Here is a 23,776-nt window from a genome sequence, read left to right as displayed (position 1 = left end):
TGAAATGGAGAATATCAGATAGTTTGAAAGTATATGTCTCCATTAGTCCTCCATTGTGTGAGATTGTCGAGGTGTCTTTGCGTATTGTGAGGTTGTTGTTGCATGAATAGGAGTTTAATGGTAGGGTCAAGTAACTGATGCACCTAAAACTGGTTTCTGTATTCCTCCTATTACCTAAACGGAAATGGCTGTCAAATAAATGGCTCTGCTCTTTAAATGGAATGAAACAGCCGTGTGAGATGTTTTATGTTGACTATCTATGCAGCTTTAAAAAAGAGATGGAAATCACAGTGTGACCTCTATGGCTAAATAATGGAAACTCCATGTAAAACTTGACTCCTGTTTCACAATCAGTTAAAAAAATTAAATTAAAAAAATATTAGAATGACTGAGTGTATCTGGTCTCACCCCGGTGGGCTGCGGTTCCAGTATGCTTGTGGAGTCTGCATGGTTAAGTCCCAGCTGCAGCCACACAACGTGCGTCTGCACCAGCCTGTCCAACACACTCATCCTTCTACGCAACGAGTCGTAGCCTGAATCTCTAGCTCCAGCCAGCCGTGCCCCCACACCAACACAGGGAGGAGCCTGTAGAAACAGACCTCCCACTTCCCCATCCAGCCTGAGAGAGGGAGAGAGATAGGGAGAGGAAGAGATACAATTAGAAATATACCTTTCAAATCCTATATGTTTCCTGATAGTAATACCCACACGTACACAGAAAAGCAAGCATGCACAAGTGCACATACAAACAGACTAATAATAAAAACTGGAATGTAATACATTAGCATGGGAGTCAATTAGTAATATTGAGATGAATCATAGTTATAAATGGATTTCAATACTGAGATAAGCATAATGGCCCAGGAGGAACAGTACTTCAGTGGAGAAGGACAAATGTACCCAACAACATCTAAAAATGAAATGACGCAAAGCAAGCACACTTACTGAGGCCCGTATCCCTCACCACTCATACTTCTGAAGAAATGGGTGCTGGGTACGCAGACCCACGAGCCACTGCGGCCCCTCATTAGGAGTTTGGTCTTTTGGGGGGGCCCGAACCCCCATCAGAGTTGCCCATCCCTGATCTAAGTGATTGATAGTTGGTATTCAGCAGTCATAAAAGCCTTATTTACTTTGAAGAACGACTAAATAGTGACTTTGTCAGACAGCGTAGGCAGCAGCTCTATAGAGATGAGTTGGATAAAATAATGAAGTCATCAAATATGAATAAATGGTTAATAAGTGATAAGCAGTAATGGGCAGGCACTACCATCATGGGACTTTTATGAGTTATTTTATTCTGTGTTGTTACAGCATTCAACCCACACAATAAGTTGGTAGAGCATGGCACTTGCAATGCCAGGGTTGTGGGTTCAATTCTCACAGGTGACCAGTACCAAAATGTATGCACTCACAAATGTAAGAAAAACGCAATTTCCTTTTTATAATCGAACCGAAACGACCTCAATCGACAAAATGAAGCCAATACTGGGTATATTTTATTATAATCTACATGTCATTATTATGTACCTAATGTCAGGTAACCTGTAACCCATTATCTAATTTACACAAATATGCTTGGTGTTCACTTTGAAAATCCTATACTCTTATACTCTTTCCACTGTCAGATCCCTCTGACTTCCTGTCAACACAATGACATGATGAAACTCCACTACGTGAATGACCAGAGCACACTATCCACACCTGCTGGTGGACACCGGGAATTACAGTGGAACTAAAATCAACGTTACTCAAACTGGCACTCATCATCATTATCATCATCAATCATTCCTATCAAGCATCCAGTAACAATGAATTTAACCACTGTTATTACATTTGAACAAGCAACAGAGGTCTGAAAGGATATTCTACTCCTTCCTTAACGAAACAATCCCCGTTTGAATGTCTTCCACTGTTTCCTCTCCCTCTAACATGCACAGCTAACGTTAGTTCTACATCAGCCCATGAAGGAGGCTGAAGCAAGCCTTCTCATCATACTGGTACTAGAGTAAACAGAAAGAACAGAAATAACAATTTTGTTAGTCAGTTTGCCGGTCTGTTTTAAACACACTTACCCCTGTAGTATGACAGGCTCTGGGTCCCTCTCTGCTGGCTCAGCCTTCTGCACCACCTCCCTCTTCAGAGTCCCGATCTCCCAGGCAAATGAGTCGATCAGCTACAGTACAGAAAGACGGGAGAATGATCAGTGATGAGGGATAAAGGAAGAGTGATAGAAGCAACCAAGTTGAGAAAGAAATGAAACCGAGTGAGAGTGTGTGTGTGTACATTTCTTGTATTTGCGTGAGACTACTTTTCACTCATTCCTGCAGACTCAGGAGCAGGGAAAATGTTAGTCACCTCCCAGTGTGTGTGTCCACCCTCGCCTCAGAAGAGCCACTTCCCCTTTACTGACGGGCCAAGACGACAAGGAAAGAGAAAAATACCCATTTCTAGACAAAACAAAACAGAAGAGACGCCAAACTCACATAACATCCTCTAGCCTAAAACATCTCACGCTGATACTGAAGTTTACAAGATAAATAAATCCAGCCATGCAAAACAAATAGTCCAATTTGGAATTTTTCCACAGACCAGTCATATCCAGTATAGGTCACTGTTTCAAACACACGAACACAAAATTAACTGAGTTCACACACACACACACACACACACACACACACACACACACACAACTGTGAAATCTGACTGGACTCATACACGCACCCAGACCCCATCCTCAGAGTCTATGCTTCTACAGCCATTCCTTGCTCCTTGTTAGTCTAACCATAAATGAGCACCAGGCAGCAAACCGCGCACACACGCACGCACTGCCTGCTACTCTCCCACTACAGCTCACTGCCAAGACACACAGCCGGGGAAGAGCAAACGGAAGCTTTAACACATGCTTAATCCTAGAATCCAATAGATTTAGACAATACAACCTTCCCTAAATAACCACATTAGCCATGCTTAAACGACATCAGCTTCTATAGTGAATTACTTACATTAGCAATAGTTCACAATATCTAGTGTACATCTCCACTTATCTTGAAAGTGAGTTAGGTAAAATAAGCAATGGTTTAGCATCATTACCACAGAACAAAGACCCCAGCTTGACAACCGTCACCTCTGGGTGTTTTCATTTCATATGAGGCGACAAATCAGGAAGATTGCTCAATTACGTATATGCTTGATTCTAAAGAAGTGGTGTAAATTGCAGTCCCACACCCAAAAAAAAAACATCTAAAAAAACCTAATTCAATCCAAGGCAATAGCAAACATATTGTTAAATTTATATAGTAAAAAGTAAATGTTTAAACACCTATTTCTATTAAAAAGGTGGTTGACCCAAACCCTGACTCCTAAACATAATGTTTGAAAATAAAGCAATTAATACATTTTTATTACTTTTATTATTTCAATAGAACAGAGTTCTTATTATATTGAAATAAAGATACCGATCTAATTAGTAGTTTTGTTTATTTTTAAACATCTAAAAAAAATTATGTTCCACCTTTTGATGTCAATACTGAAACACATTAAAAGACTGTAGAACGAATGTCTTAAGCCACACCCCTACAAATATTACCTGGTGATGGGATTGCACCCCTCAACAATGGCCACATGGTGAATAGTCCACAAATTTTCTCCAAAATATTTGCAGGCAAGTTGACACATCTTCATGTATTTTTAAGAAGTGTAACTACCGGACATCTAATATATCAAGAAATATGTAAAGTACGGGTTTGGTACTAAAATAGGCTGTTTGCTGGGATGTCCAGTCGTGGCCAAAAGTTTTGAGAATGACACAAATATTAATTTCCACAAAGTTTGCCTCTTCAGTGTCTTTAGATATTTTTGTCAGATGTTACTATGGAATACTGAAGTATAATTACAAGCATTTCACAAGTGTCAAAGGCTTTTATTGACAATTACATGAAGTTGATGCAAAGAGTCAATATTTGCAGTGTTGACCCTTCTTTTTCAAGACCTCTGCAATTCGCCCTGGCATGCTGTCAATTAACTTTTGGGCCACATCCTGACGGATGGTAGCCCATTCTTGCATAATCAATGCTTGGAGTGTGTCATAATTTGTGGGTTTTTGTTTGTCCACCGCCTCTTGAGGATTGACCACAAGTTCTCAATTGGATTAAGGTCTGGGGAGTTTCCTGGCCATGGACCCAAAATATCGATGTTTCGTTCCCTGAGCCACTTCGTTATCACCTTTGCCTCTTGGCAAGGTGCTCCATCATGCTGGAAAAGGCCTTGTTTGTCACCAAACGGTTCCTGGATGGTTGGGAGAAGATGCTCTCGGAGGATGTGTTGGTACCATTCTTTATTCATGAACATCCGGCGCCGACAAAGATGGCCGCCTCGCTTCACGTTCCTAGGAAACTATGCAGTATTTTGTTTTTTTGTGTGTTATTTCTTACATTGTTACCCCAGGAAATCTTAGGTTTTATTACATACAGTCGGGAGGAACTATTGGATATAAGAGCAACGTCAACATTACGACCAGGAATACGACTTTCCCAAAGCGGATCTTCTGTTTGGCCCACCACCCAGGACAATGGATCGGATCCCAGCCGGCGACCCAAAACAACGGCGCCGCAGAAGGGGCGGTCTTCTGGTCAGGCTCCGTAGACAGGCACATCGTGCACCGCTCCCGAGCATACTACTCGCCAATGTCCAGTCTCTTGACAACAAGGTAGACAAATTCCGAGCAAGGGTTGCCTTCCAGAGAGACAGAGACTAACGTTCTATGTTTCATGGAAACATGGCTCACTCGAGACACGCTATCAGAGTCGGTACAGCCACCTGGTTTCTTCACGCATTGCGCCGACAGAAACAAGCATCTCTCAGGTAAGAAGGGCGGCGGTGTATGCCTTATGATTAATGAGACGTGGTGTGATCATAACAACATACAAGTCCTTTTGTTCACCTGACTTAGAATTCCTCACAATTAAATGCCGACCGCATTATCTACCGAGAGAATTCTCTTAGATCATAGTCACAGATGTGTATATTCCCCCCCAAGCAGACACATCGACGGCCCTAACTCAATCAGCATGACAGAGTGATCTCCAGCCTGATTCTCGTCAACACTCACACCTGTGTTAACGAGAGAATCACTGACATGATGTCAGCTGATCCTTTTGTGGCAGGGCTGAAATGCAGTGGAAATGTTTTTGGGAGATTCAGTTCATTTGCATGGCAAAGAGGGACTTTGCAATTAATTGCAATTCATCTGATCACTCTTCATAACATTCTGGAGTGTACAAACTGAGGCAGCAGACTTTGTGAAAATTAAAATATTTGTGTCATTCTCAAAACGTTTGGCCACGACTGTACATCTGTCCAAATGAAAGATAACCAGCCATATGTTAGCTATGGGGATTCTTCAAAGTCCAAAATAAGTAAACATTTGTAAACTAAAATGGTCACAAGCAAAGCAATTGACACCACAGAGGCAGTGCCATTGAGGCCATCTCCATTTTAAAGTTGCATGTGCCATGCTCTACCAACTGGGCAACAAAGGACCACCATCTGGATAGTGGACAAGTGCATACTTCAGGAAAAAGTATAGAGATGCATAGGCAGCATGGGGGCTCCAACCGTCTAAGAGCCCAAACATTTACATCTATTTAGCCAAAGCACAAACATCTATAATGTGCTATACTGTATTGTACCCTACTGTGATCTACTATACCTTACTCCACTGGACTGTGCCCTATTCTACTGTGCTCTACTGTACCCTATTCTACTGAACTGTGCTTTACTGTATTCTACTATGCTGTACTCTACTATAGTGTACCCTACTCTACTGTACTTAAGTGTCTTACAATTAAAGGGCCCATTGACTCTTGATCTAGTGATCTAATTCGGTCTTTAATTTGTCGTGGTCTCAACTCACTGGGTCTGGGTCTTTCTTGGGACCAATTTGAAGAAGGAAATGCTCTCTGATCATTGGCTGAACACTCCCAACCTATAGGAATCCCAACCAAGTTGACTACATTTAAAATGGTGGAAGCCCTCAACGGCAATGTCCATACTAAATTAAGTAATATCCTCCTTATAATCCTTATAGGATTGACACACGACACAAAAACGGCTTTTATTTTACCAAAATAAAGATTGGTAAAATGATAATTCATAATATGGATAAGTAATTAAATCAATCAACGCGTTTCAGATTCGTACAATCAACATTGAACATTTTACAGAGAACAATAGAGATGATATTGCACTAAATTCAATTGAAAGGTTTGGAAAATCAGGTTAAATCCTGTTTTTGCTATTTTGTTAATTTGGTATGCAACTTTTTCCATTATGTTTCTGCACTGACAAATTTAGTGGGGTGGAAAGGAATTCAGGTAAATATTTCAAATATGCAATACCAACAAAGTGTGTGAGTAGTGTGTGTGTTATATACACACACACACACACACACACACACAGTGGGGCAAAAAGTATTTAGTCAGCCACCAATTGTGCAAGTTCTCCCACTTAAAAAGATGAGGCCTGTAATTTTCATCATAGGTAGGTACACTTCAACTATGACAGACAAAATGAGAAAAAAAAAAATCCAGAAATTCACATTGTAGGATTTTTAATGAATTTATTTGCAAATTATGGTGGAAAATAAGTATTTGGTCACCTACAAACAAGCAAAATTTCTGACTCTCACAGTATGTGTACAGTGAAGCTAAAACATGAATGTCCTCCAGTATTTTGGATTTGAGATCAAATTAGCAAAATTACATGATGGTACAGAATACCACCTCTTTATTTGAGGGTATTTTCATACATATCTGTTCTACCATTTAGTAGAGGTGTTAAGGTTAAACAAAAATTGGGATCGTTAACATTTAGAAAAAAAGAAAATAAGAGAAAAACAAAGTATTGCTACAAATGTTTAAATGTAGCTAATTAAACCAATCACACGCCAGGCACACAACCAATCCCATTTCACGCAAATTTCCCCTCAGATCTGTGCCGCCCATTTCTGTCAGCTAAGTAATAGCTAGCTAGCAAGAACAACAATGAAATGTGGTGTAATTGAAGCTTTTTCTTTTACAAAAAACAAATGAACATGATCAACCACAACCAAAAGAAGAAGATGGATGATGATGATGAAGATTGTAGTGTCGGAGATGTTGCTACCAATCCACCACCTCAGAAAAAGATCGCTTCGCAATTTCAAGTGGCAAAGGAGGGACAAAACTTGCAACACAATGTTCTGTGTGTACTGTCGAAAATGTGGAGTAATAGCAGTAGGGAAGAGTTCTTTTGCCACTGGGTTCAAAAACATAAAACATGAGTCACTGCTAAAACACAACTTAAGCCAAAAGCACATCCAGTGTAGAGGTCGACCGATTTAAATCGGAATGGCCGATTAATTAGGGCCGATTGCAAGTTTTCATAACAATCGGAAATCTGTATTTTTGGACACAGATTTTTAAAATATTTTTTATAACTTTATTTAACGAGGCAAGTCAGTTAAGACCAAATTCTTATTTTCAATGACTGCCTAGGAACAGTGGATTGTTCAGGGGCAGAACGACAGATTTTTTACCTTGTCAGCTCAGGGATTAAATCTTGCAACCTTACAGTTAACTAGTCCAACGCTCTAACCACCTGCCGCACGAGGAGCCTGCCTGTTACGCGAATGCAGTAAGAAGCCAAGGTAAGTTGCTAGCTAGCATTAAAGTTCTTATAAAAAACAAACAATCATAATCACTAGTTATAACTACACATGGTTGATATTACTAGTTTATCTAGCGTGTCCTGCGTTGCATATAATCGATGCAGTGCGCATTTGCGAAAAAGGACTGTCGTTGCTCCAACGTGTACCTAAACATAAACATCAATGCCTTTCTTAAAATCGATACACAGAAGTATATATTTTTAAACCTATTTATCTAAAGAAATATGTTAACCAGGTAAAATTGTCACTTCTCTTGCGTTCATTGCACGCAGAGTCAGGATATATGCAACAGTTTGGGTAGCCTGGCTCATTGCGAACTAATTTGCAAGAAATGTACGTAATTATGACAAAACATTGAAGGTTGTGCAATGTAAAAGCAATATTTAGACTTAGGGATGCCATCCATTAGATAAAATACGGAACGGTTCCATATTTCACTGAAAGAATAAACGTTTTTTTCCGAAATGATAGTTTCCGGAATCGACCATATTAATGACCTAAGGCTCATATTTCTGTGTCTTATTATATTATAATTAAGTCTAGGATTTGATAGAGCAGTCTGACTGAGCGATGGTAGGCACCAGCAGGCTCGTAAGCATTCATTCAAACAGCACTTTTGTGCGTTCTGCCAACAGCTCTTCGCAATGCTCCAAGCATTGCGCTGTTTATGACTTCAAGCCTATCAACTCCAGAGATTAGGCTGGTGTAACCAATGTGAAATGGCTAGCTAGTTAGCAGGGTCCGCGCTAATAGCGTTTCAAATGTCACTCGCTCCGAGACTTGGAGTAGTTGTTCCCCTTGCTCTGCATGGGTAACGCTGCTTCGAGGGTGGCTGTTGTCGATGTGTTCCTGGTTCGAGCCCAGGTAGCGGTGAAGAGAGGGATGTTATACTGTTACCCTGGCAATACTAAAGTGCCTATAAGAACATCCAATAGTCAAAGGTATATGAAATACAAACGGTATAGAGAGAAATAGTCCTATAATAACAACAACCTAAAACTTCTTACCTGGGAATATTGAAGACTCGTGTTAAAAAGGAACCACCAGTTTTCATATGTTCTCATGCTCTGAGCAAGGAACTTAAACGTTAGCTTTCTTACATGACACATATTGCACATTGACTTTCTTCTCCAACACTTTGTTTTTGCATTATTTAAACCAAATTGAACATGTTTCATTATTTATTTGAGGCTTTTTTGGTCCTCCAATAATCGGTATCTGCGTTGAAAAATCATAAAATCGGTCGACCTCTAATCGAGTGCCAGGACAATTGCATCGGGGCAGGAGCAACATCACTACGTCTACTAGCTAACAGACATATATTTGACAGGCAACAGGTGACAGCCCAAGCCGGTGAACAGGCAAAACTAAAGATAAAATGTAACACGAATGCCAAAAGAGATTTTTTTTAAATACCAAATTCATGCACATGTTTCTCAACCCAGTAAAATAATGGAATACAAATCAACCCAATATATGGAAGCATGGTGTCCTGCACAAATGTTATTAGTAACATCGCGGACACTATCCTGTAAGAGGGTTAGTGCTATCTGGGATCCTTGACGTCCCTACCCTAAACCTAAAAGCAACTTTATTTATAAGCTAGATTCTAGAGCAAATCAATTGATTAGTTATTGTGAGAGGAGACTAAACATTTATTTCATTATTGTCACCATCATAATCTGTTAGCCAAATGCAGTACTGGATAACAGTTCAGTTTTCTGTTATACTTTTGAATACAATCAATGTTATGTTTTGTATGTTACATATGTTTATCCAAAACAAATCACCTATGTAAATATGTTTGCAGTTGCACTTTTGAATATAATTATAAAAAGGTTGTTTTTATTCTAATGTCTTGCCCACTCTCTAGTGATGTGTTCGACACAATAAGGTAACAACTGATGACCATTGAGAATGATAGGAATGTCACTTGCATTTTTTTTTTTTTAAACAACACATTTTGTCTGGTGCTCCATATTTTTTGAAGATCGGAACATCAGTGCTACCAATGAAAAAATACATTTAGAGCCCTGCATACGTGGCGTTATCAGATTTTTGGACATCTATGAACACGCTATCATATCATTTGCAATGAGCCATCACATTGCTGAGAAGTGGGACTGACCACCGAGAACATGGAGGAGGCACACAGCAAAGAACCTAAAAACAGCATCTAAAAACAGCATTGTGTGTGGGGGACAGCAGTAAGGTAAGCTCCGTCTGGTAGCCATGACTGTGATAAATGGAACTGCACTGCAACCTCACGGTCATAACCAGGACCATATCTGCATTGTGAATTCACTTCATTTCATTTTATGATTTTTAAAAATTATTTAAAACGTTAAGAACAATTTTAATTTGTTACATCCCTACCTAGGGCTGAAGAGGTCATGCCATTTTGTCAGCCGGTGATTGTCAAGCAAATAACTGGCGGGCTCAAGGTAATTGACCGGTAATAAACACATTTAGCATCTCCTGGCCTCCACGCATAGCCTACAAGCTACTGATGCAGACCTATGGAACATCTACATTTTAAAAAGTCTAATAAATCCAAGTAATATATCCTACACAATAAATCCATTATTTATTTTAGACACGTTTAAAGAAACATGACATGAGGAAAATGTAGTCCATTTCAGAAGAACAGAATAGCACTCTCTGATTTGGCTATGTCATATAGCTGTGAGCTACACTACTTCATTTAGCAGACAATTTTCTTAGAATTTGGTTGCATTATTTTATAGTATGAAGAATAAGATTAAACAGCTGAATGAAATAGAAATGATACTTTCTCCAAACGATTTGAGGGAGTGAACACATGCAGCTATTCTGTGTTGAGCGGCTAACAAAGAAACAGGTCCTCCTATATGCTTTATTTACAGTTATTTATGTAACTTTAGTTGTGATACAAATGTTGGGCAATATGTTCTGATTTTTAATACATTCTAAGGCTGCATGATGGAACTAACGATCATTTGAAAAAAGTTGCATGAAAGGCTGTACACACTTCATCAGTCTCTTACTCATAATTTGACAAGCACTTGATAATGCCTAAAATTTCCCAGCTGCACCCCGCGTGTGGCTGTAAAGCTCCATAAAAAAAAACAATGCCTTTTGCAGCCAGTGGGCGTCGTGCCCTTGGGCTGAATATAATAATTATAATTCCCTTCTCCTGGCTGTGTGCCGAAGCACTTCTAACCCACATGGGTCTTTCTCACAGGCTACAAGTGAAGACCGACACATCGGGAAGCAACTGCGCGAGGCGCTAATTGAAGATATTGGAAGAACTGTCCACATTTACTTTTTGTCAGCCGACAAGATGAGTAGACCTAACGAACAGCAAAGGCTCCAGCATGTCAATCTACTATCCCCTTGGTACAAAGGTTGACCTATTCTCTTCTGTGCCAGAAATAAATATTCCAAACATAGTCTGCGACAGTTGTGGGATGCGATAGATACCAAATTAATACAACCACTAGCGTCAAAAAACCTGTTTTAAGCAATAAGTATGATGCAAAGATGAGAACATTTAGCTTAAAATTGATCAACTATTATACTATTTCTTCACATTATAAGCGCAGCAATGCGCACACGGAAGTAGGCTATAATTGCAAATGTTTCATTAGCAGGAAAACACCACGGTCCAAAGTGACCACAGATAACATCGCGTCAGGTGTTCGCATGAGTTTGAGTTTTGCTCATGCAACAGTTTGGGCAGCCATTGCCGTTCCCTCTCCTACTGAAAAATACAGTTGCAGTTGATATATTATCAATTATATATTTTAAAAACAACCTGAGGATTGATTATAAAAAACGTTTGACATGTTTCTGTGGACATTACGGATACTATTTGGAATTTGTCTGCGTTGTCGTGACCTCTCTTTCCTGTGGATTTCTGAACATAACGCACGCTAAACAAACTGAGGTATTTTGGATTTAAAAATAATCTTTATGGAACAAAAGGAACATTTATTGTGTGACTGGGAGTCTCGTGAGTGAAAACATCCGAAGATCAAAGGTAAACGATTAATTTGATTGCTTTACTGATTTGTGACCAAGCTACTTGATGCTAGGTGTACATAATGTTTTGTCGGGCGATCGATAAACTTACACAAATGCTTGGATTGCTTTCGCTGTCAAACTTATTTTCAAATTCTGACACGACAGGTAGATTAACAACAGGCTAAGCTGTGTTTTGCTATATTGCACCTGTGATTTCATGAATATAAATATTTTTAGTAATATTATTTGAATGTGGCGCTATGCAATTCAGCGGTTGTTGATGACAATTATCCCGTTAACGGGATGGCAGCCATAAGAAGTTAAGACAATTAATAAAGTTACATAGGCTACAACAGATGCTAACCTTTACCAGGGAAGGTTAGCATCTTTTGGGGTATCACATTGTCATTATTCAGGATTTTTCATAATCATGGCAGCATCCAAGTGAATGTATGTCTTCAAACTAGGACTGTCAAAGTTAAACTAAAAAAGCATTGTGCTACATTTTTAATGCTGTAAATATTTGACTCCATTAATCGCATCTCTATTTCTTCACCGCACTGACCTTAACACATACGTTACTGCACGGACCATATACCACACACAGCACTTGATGAAAGTAGCACCTTACGTCTTAAAAATCCACTATGTGCGCAGTTGAGCAACAATTTTTAAAGGAGAACTTAAGAGTTCAACCATAAACACATTCCCAGGCGTTTCATTAGAGAACAGCAAAAATATAATTTGTACAGAAGTAGCTAGCTAGTTAAGCTAACATTAGCTATCTAGCTAAACAAAAGATGGTTTACTATGCCATGGCTGAATGCCTCTTAATATAGCTCCAATTTCCCACAATGGTTCCCCCCCATCCATAAGATTCTAAGAAAGTTGAAGCTCATTTACAGCATTTCTATACAATTTAAAAACTCTAAAATGCTATTTGGAGATCTCAAAAACAAGCAAAAATTACCCCAGCCATTATCACATTGGCTGGCGTGAATGAAGAAGCTACAGCAACCAATCTACAAACACATTGCCTATTAGCGGCAACATGAATTCACATTAACTCATCACCGGATTAAAAACTATAATTTAATACGTACAGAAAAGTTAGCAGAAGATGTATATTATTAACAGATGGTAAACAAATACATTTGCTTGAAATATTTTTCAGATTTACTGCTAATTTCCTGCAATTCTACACATTTTGTCTGGGGTGGGGAGACATTTTTGCAGTTTTAAAAGCTAATTTCCTGCAATTCTACACAGAATGCCATGACTTATGCCATCCGAGTAAACGCTCATGAATTACGGACCGGGCTCGCAGGGTTAGTTAGGGCCCCCGGGAACATGCCCTGTTGGTAATTCACCCATGATAACTACAAGTTTAAATAGCTGGTTAGACTAACTAGACTAATTTACCAATCGAAAAATGTTTAGCTGACATTGTCTAATTGAGTGACTGTCAGTGAGTGACATAACAAGCGGAAAACTGCTGAAGCACAACCAAGTTTCGAAATTGCACCTTGCGTATTCTACTAACAATCAATCAAGTTGAGCCGCCAACAGAGTTCCTAAATTAAAAAAATACAAAGTCCCGACCTCGGGGTCCTCACATGTAGCTACGGCCGTGTGTGTGTGTGTGTGTGTGTGCGTGCAAGTGTTAACCTTCAAGAACATTGATAACAGGGAGTAGGCCTAAGGTGGTTGCTGAGGGGAGAAGTGCTCATAATAGTGGCTGGAATGGAGCAAATAGAATGATGTCAAACACCTGGTTGCCATGTGTTTTATGTATTTGATACCATTCCAGCCACTACCATGAGCCCGTTCTCCCCAATGTTCCTCGGCCTTCATTGAAAATAAGAATCTGTTCTTAACTGACTTGCCTAGTTAAATAAAGGCTAAATAAAAAAGTAAGGTGTCACCAACCTCCTGTGGAGTAGGCCTACTTAAATATTGGGAGCATTTAGTTTATGAGGTTCATTTTGTTTCCGTCCCTGCAATGCACTGCTTTTTAAATGGACAAATCTTTCTTTAGGACCAAAATTTTAGCAAATTAAAAAATGTTGATTAAAATCGCTATAAACTAACAAAAATAATGTGATTAATCACGATTCATTATTTGAATTGTTTGACAGCCCTAGTTCAAACATCTTCTACTCTCACTTACAAAAAATGTAATACAAAATTACACCTGACATCATTCAGTTACTAATGGGCAAGACAAACTGGGCGGCAGGTAGCCTAGTGGTTAGAGCATTGGACTAGTAACCGAAAGGTTGCAAAATCGAATCCTCGAGCTGACATGGTAAAAATCTGTCATTCTGCCCCTGAACAAGGCAGTTAACCCACTGTTCCTAGGCCATCATTGACAATAAGATTTTGTTCTTAACTGACTTGCCTAGTTAAATAAAGGTAAATAAATATACACTGCTCAAAAAAATAAAGGGAACACTTAAACACAATGTAACTCCAAGTCAATCACACTTCTGTGAAATCAAACTGTCCACTTAGGAAGCAACACTGATTGACAATACATTTCACATACTGTTGTGCAAATGGAATAGACAACAGGTGGAAATTATAGGCAATTAGCAAGACACCCCCAATAAAGGAGTGGTTCTGCAGGTGGTGACCACAGACCACTTCTCAGTTCCTATGCTTCCTGGCTGATGTTTTGGTCCCTTTTGAATGCTGGCGGAGCTTTCACTCTAGTGGGAACATGAGCCGGAGTCTACAACCCACACAAGTGGCTCAGGTAGTGCAGCTCATCCAGGATGGAACATCAATGCAAGCTGTGGCAAGAAGGTTTGCTGTGTCTGTCAGCGTAGTGTCCAGAGCATGGAGGCGCTACCAGGAGACCGGCCAGTACATCAGGAGACGTGGAGGAGGCCGTAGGAGGGCAACAACACAGCAGCAGGACCGCTATCTCCGCCTTTGTGCAAGGAGGAGCACTGCCAGAGTCCTGCAAAATGACCTCCAGCAGGCCACAAATGTGCATGTGTCTGCTCAAACGGTCAGAAACAGACTCCATGAGGGTGGTATGAGGGTCCGACGTCCACAGGTGGGGGTTGTGCTTACAGTCCAACACTGTGCAGGACGTTTGGCATTTGCCAGAGAACACCAAGATTGGCAAATTCCCCACTAGTGCCCTGTGCTCTTCACAGATGAAAGCAGGTTCACACTGAGCATGTGACAGACGTGACAGAGTCTGGAGACGCCATGGAGAACGTTCTGCTGCCTGCAACATCCTCCAGCATGACCGGTTTGGTGGTGGGTCAGTCATGGTGTGGGGTGGCATTTCTTTGGGGGGGGGGGGGGGGGGGGTCGCACAGCCCTCCATGTGCTCGCCAGAGGTAGCCTGACTGCCATTAGGTACCGAGATGAGATCCTCAGACCCCTTGTGAGACCATATGCTGGTGCGGTTGGCCCTGGGTTCCTCCTAATGCAAGACAATGCTAGACCTCATGTGGCTGGAGTGTGTCAGCAGTACTTGCCAGAGGAAGGCATTGATGCTATGGACTGGCCCGCCCGTTCCCCAGACCTGAATCCAATTGAGCACATCTGGGACATCATGTCTCACTCCATCCACCAACGCCACGTTGCACCACAGACTGTCCAGGAGTTGGAGGATGCTTTAGTCCAGGTCTGGGAGGAGATCCCTCAGGAGACCATCCGCCACCTCATCAGGAGCATGCCCAGGCATTGTAGGGAGGTCATACAGGAACGTGGAGGCCACATACACTACTGAGCCTCATTTAGACTTGTTTTAAGGACATTACATCAAAGTTGGATCAGCCTGTAGTGTGGTTTTCCACTTTAATTTTGAGTGACTCCAAATCCAGACCTCCATGGGTTGATACATTTGATTTTGATTGATAATTTGTGTGTGATTTTGTTGTCAGCACATTCAACTATGAAAAGAAAACAGTATTTAATAAGAATATTTCATTCAGATCTAGGATGTGTTATTTTAGTGTTCCCTTTATTTTTTTGAGCAGTGTATATATATTTTTTTTTTAAATGGACCCAATGACTCACAACCGTGATACAGTCATTACATGCAAGGGATATGAAACAAATACTAAACTTTAGACTAATTGAATACACTAAGTGAATTTGTCCAAAAACATATGATTTCTACAAACAGATCTGTATGAAAATACCCTCAAATAAAAAGTGACATTCTGTCCTATCACCTTATAGTAATCATTTGGTCTTATAACCAAAATGCTGGAGTACAGAGCCAAAATTAAAATGTTAGCTTCACTGTCCAAAGTATAGAGTATATAGCCTTTCATCTTTCCCTTGGTCTGGTAAGCCACATGAACAGGAACTGATTTATGACTGGACTGATAAGACTCAGGTTGAAGTCAGACAGATTCCTGGAATTTCAGTCTGGAGTGGACCTAGTGACACTTCCCTTTTTTCCCCACTTTCCTTTTCATCCTCCTCTCTGTTACATTTTAATCATTTAGCAGGACGCGCTTACCCAGAGCGACTTACAGTTAGTGCATTCATCTTAAGATAGCTAGATGAAACCACCACTTATTTCACTGTTGTAGTAAGTACAGCAATGTCAGTGACAGTACGAAAATACAAGTGCAAGGTTTTTTTTTATTTTTTATACATTTTTTTGTGGGGGGGGGGGGGCATATGTCTTATTTAAGATACTCTTTGAAGAGGTAGGTTTTCAGATGTTTTCGGAACATGGGCAGGGACTCTTCCATCGTAGCATCAAGGGGAGGCTAGTTCTAGGACAGAGAAGAGCCTTGACTGGGCTGAGCAGGAGCTGACTTCCCATAAGGGTGGGATGGCCAACAGTTCCAGAGGTGGCAGAATGGAGTGCTCAGGTTTGGATGTAGGGTTTGAGCATTGCCTAAATGTAGGAAGGGGCAGTTCACATTGCTGCTCCGTAGGTAAGCACCATGATCTTGCAGTGGGTTTAGACTGAAGGGGCGAAGGAAAAAGTAGTTGCGTGTCATCTGCATAGCAATGATAGGAGAGACCATGAGAGAACATGACAGAGCCGAGTGACTTGGTGTATAGAGAAAAGAGGGATAAATCTATGAAGATGAGAACAGAGGAGAGATAAATCTATGAAGATGAGAACAGAGGAGAGAGTCAGCTTTGGCAGAGCGGAGATCCTCCCCCGTGACAGAGTAGAGCAGTCTCAGTTGACTGACCCGTCTTGAAGCCTGACTGATTAGGGTCATGAAGATCATTCTGAGAGAGAACGAGATAGTTGGTCAGAGACGGCATGCTCAAGTGTTTTGGAAAGAAAAGAAAGTGATTCCGGTTTATAGTTTGAAAGAGGGATCGGGTGATTGTTTCTTTATTTAAAAAAAAAAAGTTTGTATTTATCCCCCTTTTCGATCTTGTTTCATCGCTGCAACTCCCCAGCGAGCTCGGGAGGAGAAGGTCGAGTTATGTGCTCTCCAAAACATGACCAGCCAAACCACGCTCACTTAACCCGGAAGCCAGCCGCACCAATGTGCCGGAGGCAACACCGCTCACCTGACGACCGAGGTCAGACCGCAAACGCTCAACCCGCCACAGGTGTAGCTAGAGCACTATGAGCCAAGTAAATCCCACCCCGGCCAAACCCTCCCCTAACCCGCTGGGCCAATTGTGCGCTGCCCTATGGGACTCCCGATCTCGGCCGGTTGTGATACAGCCCAGGTTAACAAACAGATCAACGACCATTTCGAATCCGGCCATGCCTTCTCCGCTATGCAATCTGGTTTCTGAGCTGGTCATGGGTGCACCTCAGCCACGCTCAAGGTCCTAAACGATATCATAACCACCATCGATAAAAGACAGTACTGTGCAGCAGTCTTCATCAACCTGGCCAAGGCTTACGACTCTGTCAATCGCAGACTCAATAGCCTTGGTTTCTCAAATGACTGCCACGCCTGGTTCACCAACTACTTCTCAGACAGAGTTCAATGTGTAAAATCGGAGGGCCTGTTGTCCGGACCTCTGGCAGTCTATGGGGGTGCCGCAGGTATACTCAGGCCGACTCTTTTCTCTGTATATATCAATGATGTTGCTCTTGCTGCTGGTGATTCACTGATCCACCTCTACGCAGACAACACCATTCTGTATACTTCTGGCCCTTCTTTGGACACTTAACTAACCTCCAAACGAGCTTCAATGCCATACAACACTTCTTCGGTGGTGCATGCTCTTCAACCGATCGCTGTCCGCTCCCGCCGGCCCGACTAGCATCACTATTCTGGACGATTCTGACTTGGTATTTGTAGTTGTCCACATATTCTTTGGTACAGTGCCTTGCGAAAGTATTCGGGCCCCTTGAACTTTGCAACCTTTTGCCACATTTCAGGCTTCAAACAAAGATATAAAACTGTATTTTTTTGTGAAGAATCAACAACAAGTGGGACACAATCATGAAGTGGAATGACATTTATTGGATATTTCAAACTTTTTTAACAAATCAAAAACTGAAAAATTGGGCGTGCAAAACACGGTCCTGTTCTGTGAGCTTGTGTGGCCTACCGCTTTGCGATGTGGCCTACAACTTTGCGGTTGAGCCATTGTTGTTCCTAGACGTTTCCACGTCACAATAACAGCACTTACAGTTGAGCAGGGCAGCTCTAGCAGGGCAGAAATCTGACGAACTGATTTGTTAGAAAGGTGGCATCCCATGACGGTGCCATGTTGAAAGTCACTGATCTCTTCAGTAAGGCCATTCTACTGCCAATGTTTGTCTATGGAGATTGCAAGGCTGTGTGCTCAATTTTATACACCTGTCAGCAATTTGTGTGGCTGGAATAGCAGAATCCACTAATTTGAAGGGGTGTCCGCATACTTTTGTATATATAGTGTAGTTGGCACTGGACCAAGGTATGGTTGCGCTCTCCCTGGTGGACATCTACATTCAACACCTAGGTGAATTCTGCTGATTTCTCACATAGACACCCATCTTATATCAGGTTACAGACCAGCTAACTAGGTCTAAGACCCCTAGCGAGTGCAACAATTTTATCAGGCTAGTTATTGGTTTCGTAACAACTGCCACAAGTACCGAGCATTCAGCAGTTCAAAGCAATGATTAAAGGTGTCCCCATGCTTCTGGTCTGAAACAGTTCGTGCATATATTATGACAACATTTGGGTCTTCGGCAAGCGGTTTTTAAGGCTGTTCATGCACACTGCATTTTTTTCCCGAGGCTAGCCGAAGTCCTGTAGCTGAAGTCTACGCCCCTTCGTCTGATTTGTCAACAGTAGGGATTCTTCCATTAAGTGTTTGTCGTCATTCAACGAGAGACGACTGGTTTTCATGCACATTTTTTCTCTTGATAAATACTGCACCACACACTAAGATATGCTTGGAAAAATGAATTCGATTTCTGTAGTTATTTTAGATTAATTCAGATTATTTTGAGGAAATGTATACTGGCTACGGCGTCTCGAGGGACAAGTACCTTTGCCGCTTTTTTCTCGCTTTTCAAACAAAGGTCTTTTAAGGGAGTATTCAAGGCACAGATGTTCACTTCGCCTTGCCGAGTTCTGCTAGGAGCAAACCAAACCTAGCATGCAGATGCCTTAAGTAGGCTAATATGTGGAAGGGCAGCACTTAGTATAATCTGGCTAGGGCAATTCTAATTATCTCCCCTTTATTTCTTTGTCATTTACCTCTCATCCCCTTTCCATTCTTCCCTCCTCTCCTGCTAAAGCATCACATGTACGATAGGCTGTTACAGCAGCCTTACTGTATTTCCTATTGAACGCCACAACCACATGAAGCCTTTGATTTACTATATGAAATGAATGGCTTCAAAGAAATGAACTGGTATAAAAATAGAGTGGTTGTGTTCTATGGAACACAACAGTTCAAAAGAGAGTAAACCTATTACTCTCCCATTCAGAGTGAAGATCTATAGTGTTTATTGGAATCAGTATATCTTCTAACCCTTTTCACAGCAATGAGGGGTGTGGTGTGGTGGTGCTGTGTGTAGGTCTATAAATTACTCTTTCTCCCCCGAGTGAGATAGCAGGGTTTACACAGTTAACAGCCATAATATATGCCTGGCTGGGGATATGGGTCCTTGATTAGGCCTTTGACCTCCTGAAGCATTTTTAGGCTAAAGAGACTCACTAGCTAAAGTCTCAGCAAGTTCCCAGCACATAACCACCAGATTTATTGAAAGAGGAGCTTCTCACTGAGTTCACAGCTTAAATGTGGTAGATGTCATTACTACAGAGAGATTAGTCTCTGAGCTGTGGGTTCGTGACTCTATGGTAAGGCGTGCTAAACTACAACTAAATCACTTCAGCCTATGACATCACATTTCATATGGAGGGTATTTATAAATCTGATGCATGGACATTGAGAGGAGAAAAAGAAAGAACATGGGGACTGATTAATGTTAACAAAACTAACCCAAACTTCCTCTCAAATAAGTATCAACTGAGTAACTTGATAAAACAACTAGAACAGGCCGTTAAAGGACAGAACAAAAACAAACCACAAGGAGTTTCAGGAAGGTGCCTCCTATCTACCCCCCCTCCTAATCTTCTCCTTTGTTTATCTTCTCTCCCTCCATACCTTGAAGAAGCTGCCTTTCTTCTCCCTGAGGCTGGGTTGGATGAGTGTGCTTGTTGACATGCTATCCTCCTGTCCTTCGTCGTGCCTGTGTTTGTTTCTGTGGGGGAGGAAAATGTCATTAACTGGGTTTGTTTCCATACAATTGACAACAGATTTTCATTCAAATCATTTCAAATATGCATTTCCCCTCCAGCGGGGTGTTTACACCAAACTGACGTGTTGCGTATAAACGGATGCACGTGATGATGTAGTGCATGTAAAGATAACTTAAAAAATAGAAGTTTAAAAATAAGTTTCCATCGCAATATCAACTCTACTGGTGGTTTTTGTCTGTAAAAATGTTGCGTTAAATACAGTGTGTGCCCTATCTAGCCAACAGCTCACAGCTGCAGTGCAGTTATCCCCTACATGATGAGAGTACGGACAAAAGACAGAGATTATTTTTAATTGTCAAACGACAGCCAAGCATCGGTCGTCATTGTCACCAGAATAAGACCCTGGATATTTGTTGGAAAGCAGCATCAAGCTCATCACCGTGCACGTTCACCACCCAGTGAAGTTCATCATAACGTATTTCATCTGTAGCCTAATAAAAAACGGCACGCTTTCCCGAGTCGTAGTGGGAGAAGCACATAACATCTTATCACATGACTCCAAGTTTACTTCGATATGATGGTTATTATATCAATGTTTCTATTGCGATTTCTCGCACTATTTATTTTAACGACACAAAAAGATCGCACCCTAGCTATTTTGTTTTGTCGACATTTGGAATGTTTACCGTAAATTTGCTTTTTCCATCAGGCCTGTCCTGAGATTTTAAATCCAGTTAGGCTAGTGTCCACCCTCCAGTACAGCCCAGTACTGTCTAGTTCAGGCGTCCCCAATTAAATTCAGTTATGAGCCGATTTTTCCAGATATAGTATTTGACAAAACAGAATTATTTCAAACCTTGATTACATTGGGATAGATCACATACAGTACCTTCAGATAGTATTCATACCTCTAGACTTTACACATTTTGACATGTTACAGCCTGAATTTAAAAATGATTAAATTGAGGGGGAAAAAAGTGTCTACACACAATACCCCATAATGTGAAAGTGGAATTATTTTACACTTAAATGTCTTGCGTCAATAAGTATTCAACCCCTTTGTTATGGCAAGCCTAAATACGTCCAGGAGTAAAAATGTGCTTAACAAGTCATATAATAAGTTGCATGCACTCACTGTGTGCAAAAATGTATAACGTGATCGCAAAAGCTCGCAACTGGCGATGATTGAAAGACTGCTCCTGCCTGTCGATGCAATAGCCTACAGTCCTCCTCGATGACCTCTGCAGAAATTGGGAGAACAGCAATACATCACATCCATAGGACATGATCCAATTCTGATTGGAGTTTGATATTGTCATGTGTGATTATTTTACCTTACATTTTTTACTTGTCCTGGGCAAGCGGACATGCATTAATATCGAGCCCTGTATCTGTTGTGCTCCATCATCGCAGAAGAAAATAATGACATGAGCTCCAGTACCATCATGTTTGTGCCTGCTGACTGGTTGCCTTGGTTAGGACTAAGAACCAGAAGGTTACACTTGCAGCTCTATTATTGCATCGCAGGCTTCTTGTTTTTTCCTTATTATGATTTGAGTGCAAGTACTGAGCACTAAATCCATGAAAACAAACCCTTTGCTCGAAAGGCAAAAAATGCTGGGTCGTTCCACCAATTAGGTGCCTTTCACCCTTGGCAGAAAGTGGATGTTTCTGATTCAGGGATAAAGTATATTCAACTAAACTCTGCCCAGGTGTCTTTCTAGGTCTGCTACAAGTTTGAGTAGTGTAACTTGCTGGGGGAAAAAAAACTTTGATTTCACAACATTTTTACATTGTCATAAAGTGCCACAAATCCAACATAAATCCCCTTGTCACAGGGGGAATGGAAGCGTGTTGTGTGCAACAGGGAGGGATAATTGAACGCAAGCTTTAAAAAAAATGTATTGTTAAAATATTTCTAGCCTGTCTAAGGGTAAGAGGGTGGACTTATGCTCGACCTGCTCAGTTTTCCACCACCACAAAACACCAGAAAATGACCAAAGAGTAGAACCAGCTCTTTTATTAGATGTTCAATGTTTTAAGGAAAAGTTTCACCATATTAAAGAGTTCAGTTCACGTAACAGGGTTGACCTTAAAATGAGGGACAGGTTGTATATATATATATATATATATATATTTTTTTACCTTAATGTGATTTAGTGATGTCATTTTAAGTAAATAAATCTTCAGGAATGACTTTTCATGGCAACAAAATAACTAGGGCTTTACAATGATGGTGAAAACTTGGAGAAATGTTAAAATGAAGGAATGCTGAATTTTGGCACTTTAGCAAGTCTTGATTCATATTATAAATTTGATTTATTGAATTTGAATGTTGCCTTTATTAAAAAGGGCACTTCATTTAATATAATAGGCTTTTTTTAAATGCAATATTTGTGCACAATATCTACCTAAAATATCAAAGGGACGCAAAAGGTACTCATTTAGTAGTAGCAGTAGTAGTAAAATGGGTGGAATATGCCACCTGAAAAGACGAAACAAGCCATTCACATGCTAATGTTAAGGTAGGGCTGGAAAATTGCAGTATCTTTAGGTCCCTTCTCTATGTGAGGGCAGCCTCGTCATAAATCTGCATTTTCTCTGAGCGGACAAGCTTTGATAAGTATTGTGGTTAACCAATTGTGAACGAGTAAACTCCAAACACTGGCCAGCACACAGTATAAGACATGACACATCTGAGACTGTGGACTGTTGATAGAGGAGCAGACAATCTGAACTATCCCTCCAAGATCCAATTCTACTTCTAAATAATATTCAGGACAATTTGAACACACGGAACCTGCTATTCTCTCTCTATCGGAGAGAGGGGGAAAAACTATTAGCTAAGTAATTAACTGCCAGTCTTAGCACACTTCTTAAATTCCTTACCTCAATTTATACTAGGACTTCAACAAAGCTCAACCGTAATATTGTGTGCCCTCAACATCTCACACTATCTCAACATGACAACTCGTCAAGACAAGCTTGATCTGTCCACCTGTGTTTTCTGGAACATCGCTTCAGGGAAAACGTTGTACTTTCTGATGATTTTTCTCCTCTCTCGGTTACCAGCTACCTACTCATTAGATTGGTGAGACTTAACTTCTTATGGCTGGGGGCAGTATTGAGTAGCTTGGATGAATAAGGTGCCCAGAGTAAACCGCCTGCTACTCAGTCCCAGTTGCCAATATATGCATATTACTAGTATATTTGGATAGAAAACACACTGAAGTTTCTAAAACTGTTTGAATAATGTCTGTGAGTATAACAGAACTCATATGGCAGGCAAGAACCTGAGATAAAATCCAACCAGGAAGTGGGAAATCTGAGGTTGGTCGTTTTTCAACTCATTCCCTATTGAAGTTAGTGGGATATTGGTCATGTTACACTTCCTAAG

General features: G+C 40.8%; 1 protein-coding gene across 1 annotated transcript in view; it reads right to left on the bottom strand.

The window, feature by feature from the left end:
* The window catches only part of rin2a (Ras and Rab interactor 2a), a 64,203-nt gene that overhangs the window by 22,440 nt on the left and 17,987 nt on the right, over positions 1-23,776 (bottom strand). The window contains 3 exon segments of the mRNA XM_029669449.2: positions 409-619; positions 2,076-2,176; positions 20,285-20,381. Of these exon segments, the coding sequence (XP_029525309.2) occupies positions 409-619; positions 2,076-2,176; positions 20,285-20,344 (372 nt within the window). The 5' untranslated portion in view covers positions 20,345-20,381.

Source organism: Oncorhynchus nerka, linkage group LG10 (assembly GCF_034236695.1).
Source record: "Oncorhynchus nerka isolate Pitt River linkage group LG10, Oner_Uvic_2.0, whole genome shotgun sequence".
In the NCBI taxonomy this organism is placed as follows: Eukaryota; Metazoa; Chordata; class Actinopteri; order Salmoniformes; family Salmonidae; genus Oncorhynchus; species Oncorhynchus nerka.
This window is presented reverse-complemented; position numbering and strand designations above follow the sequence as displayed.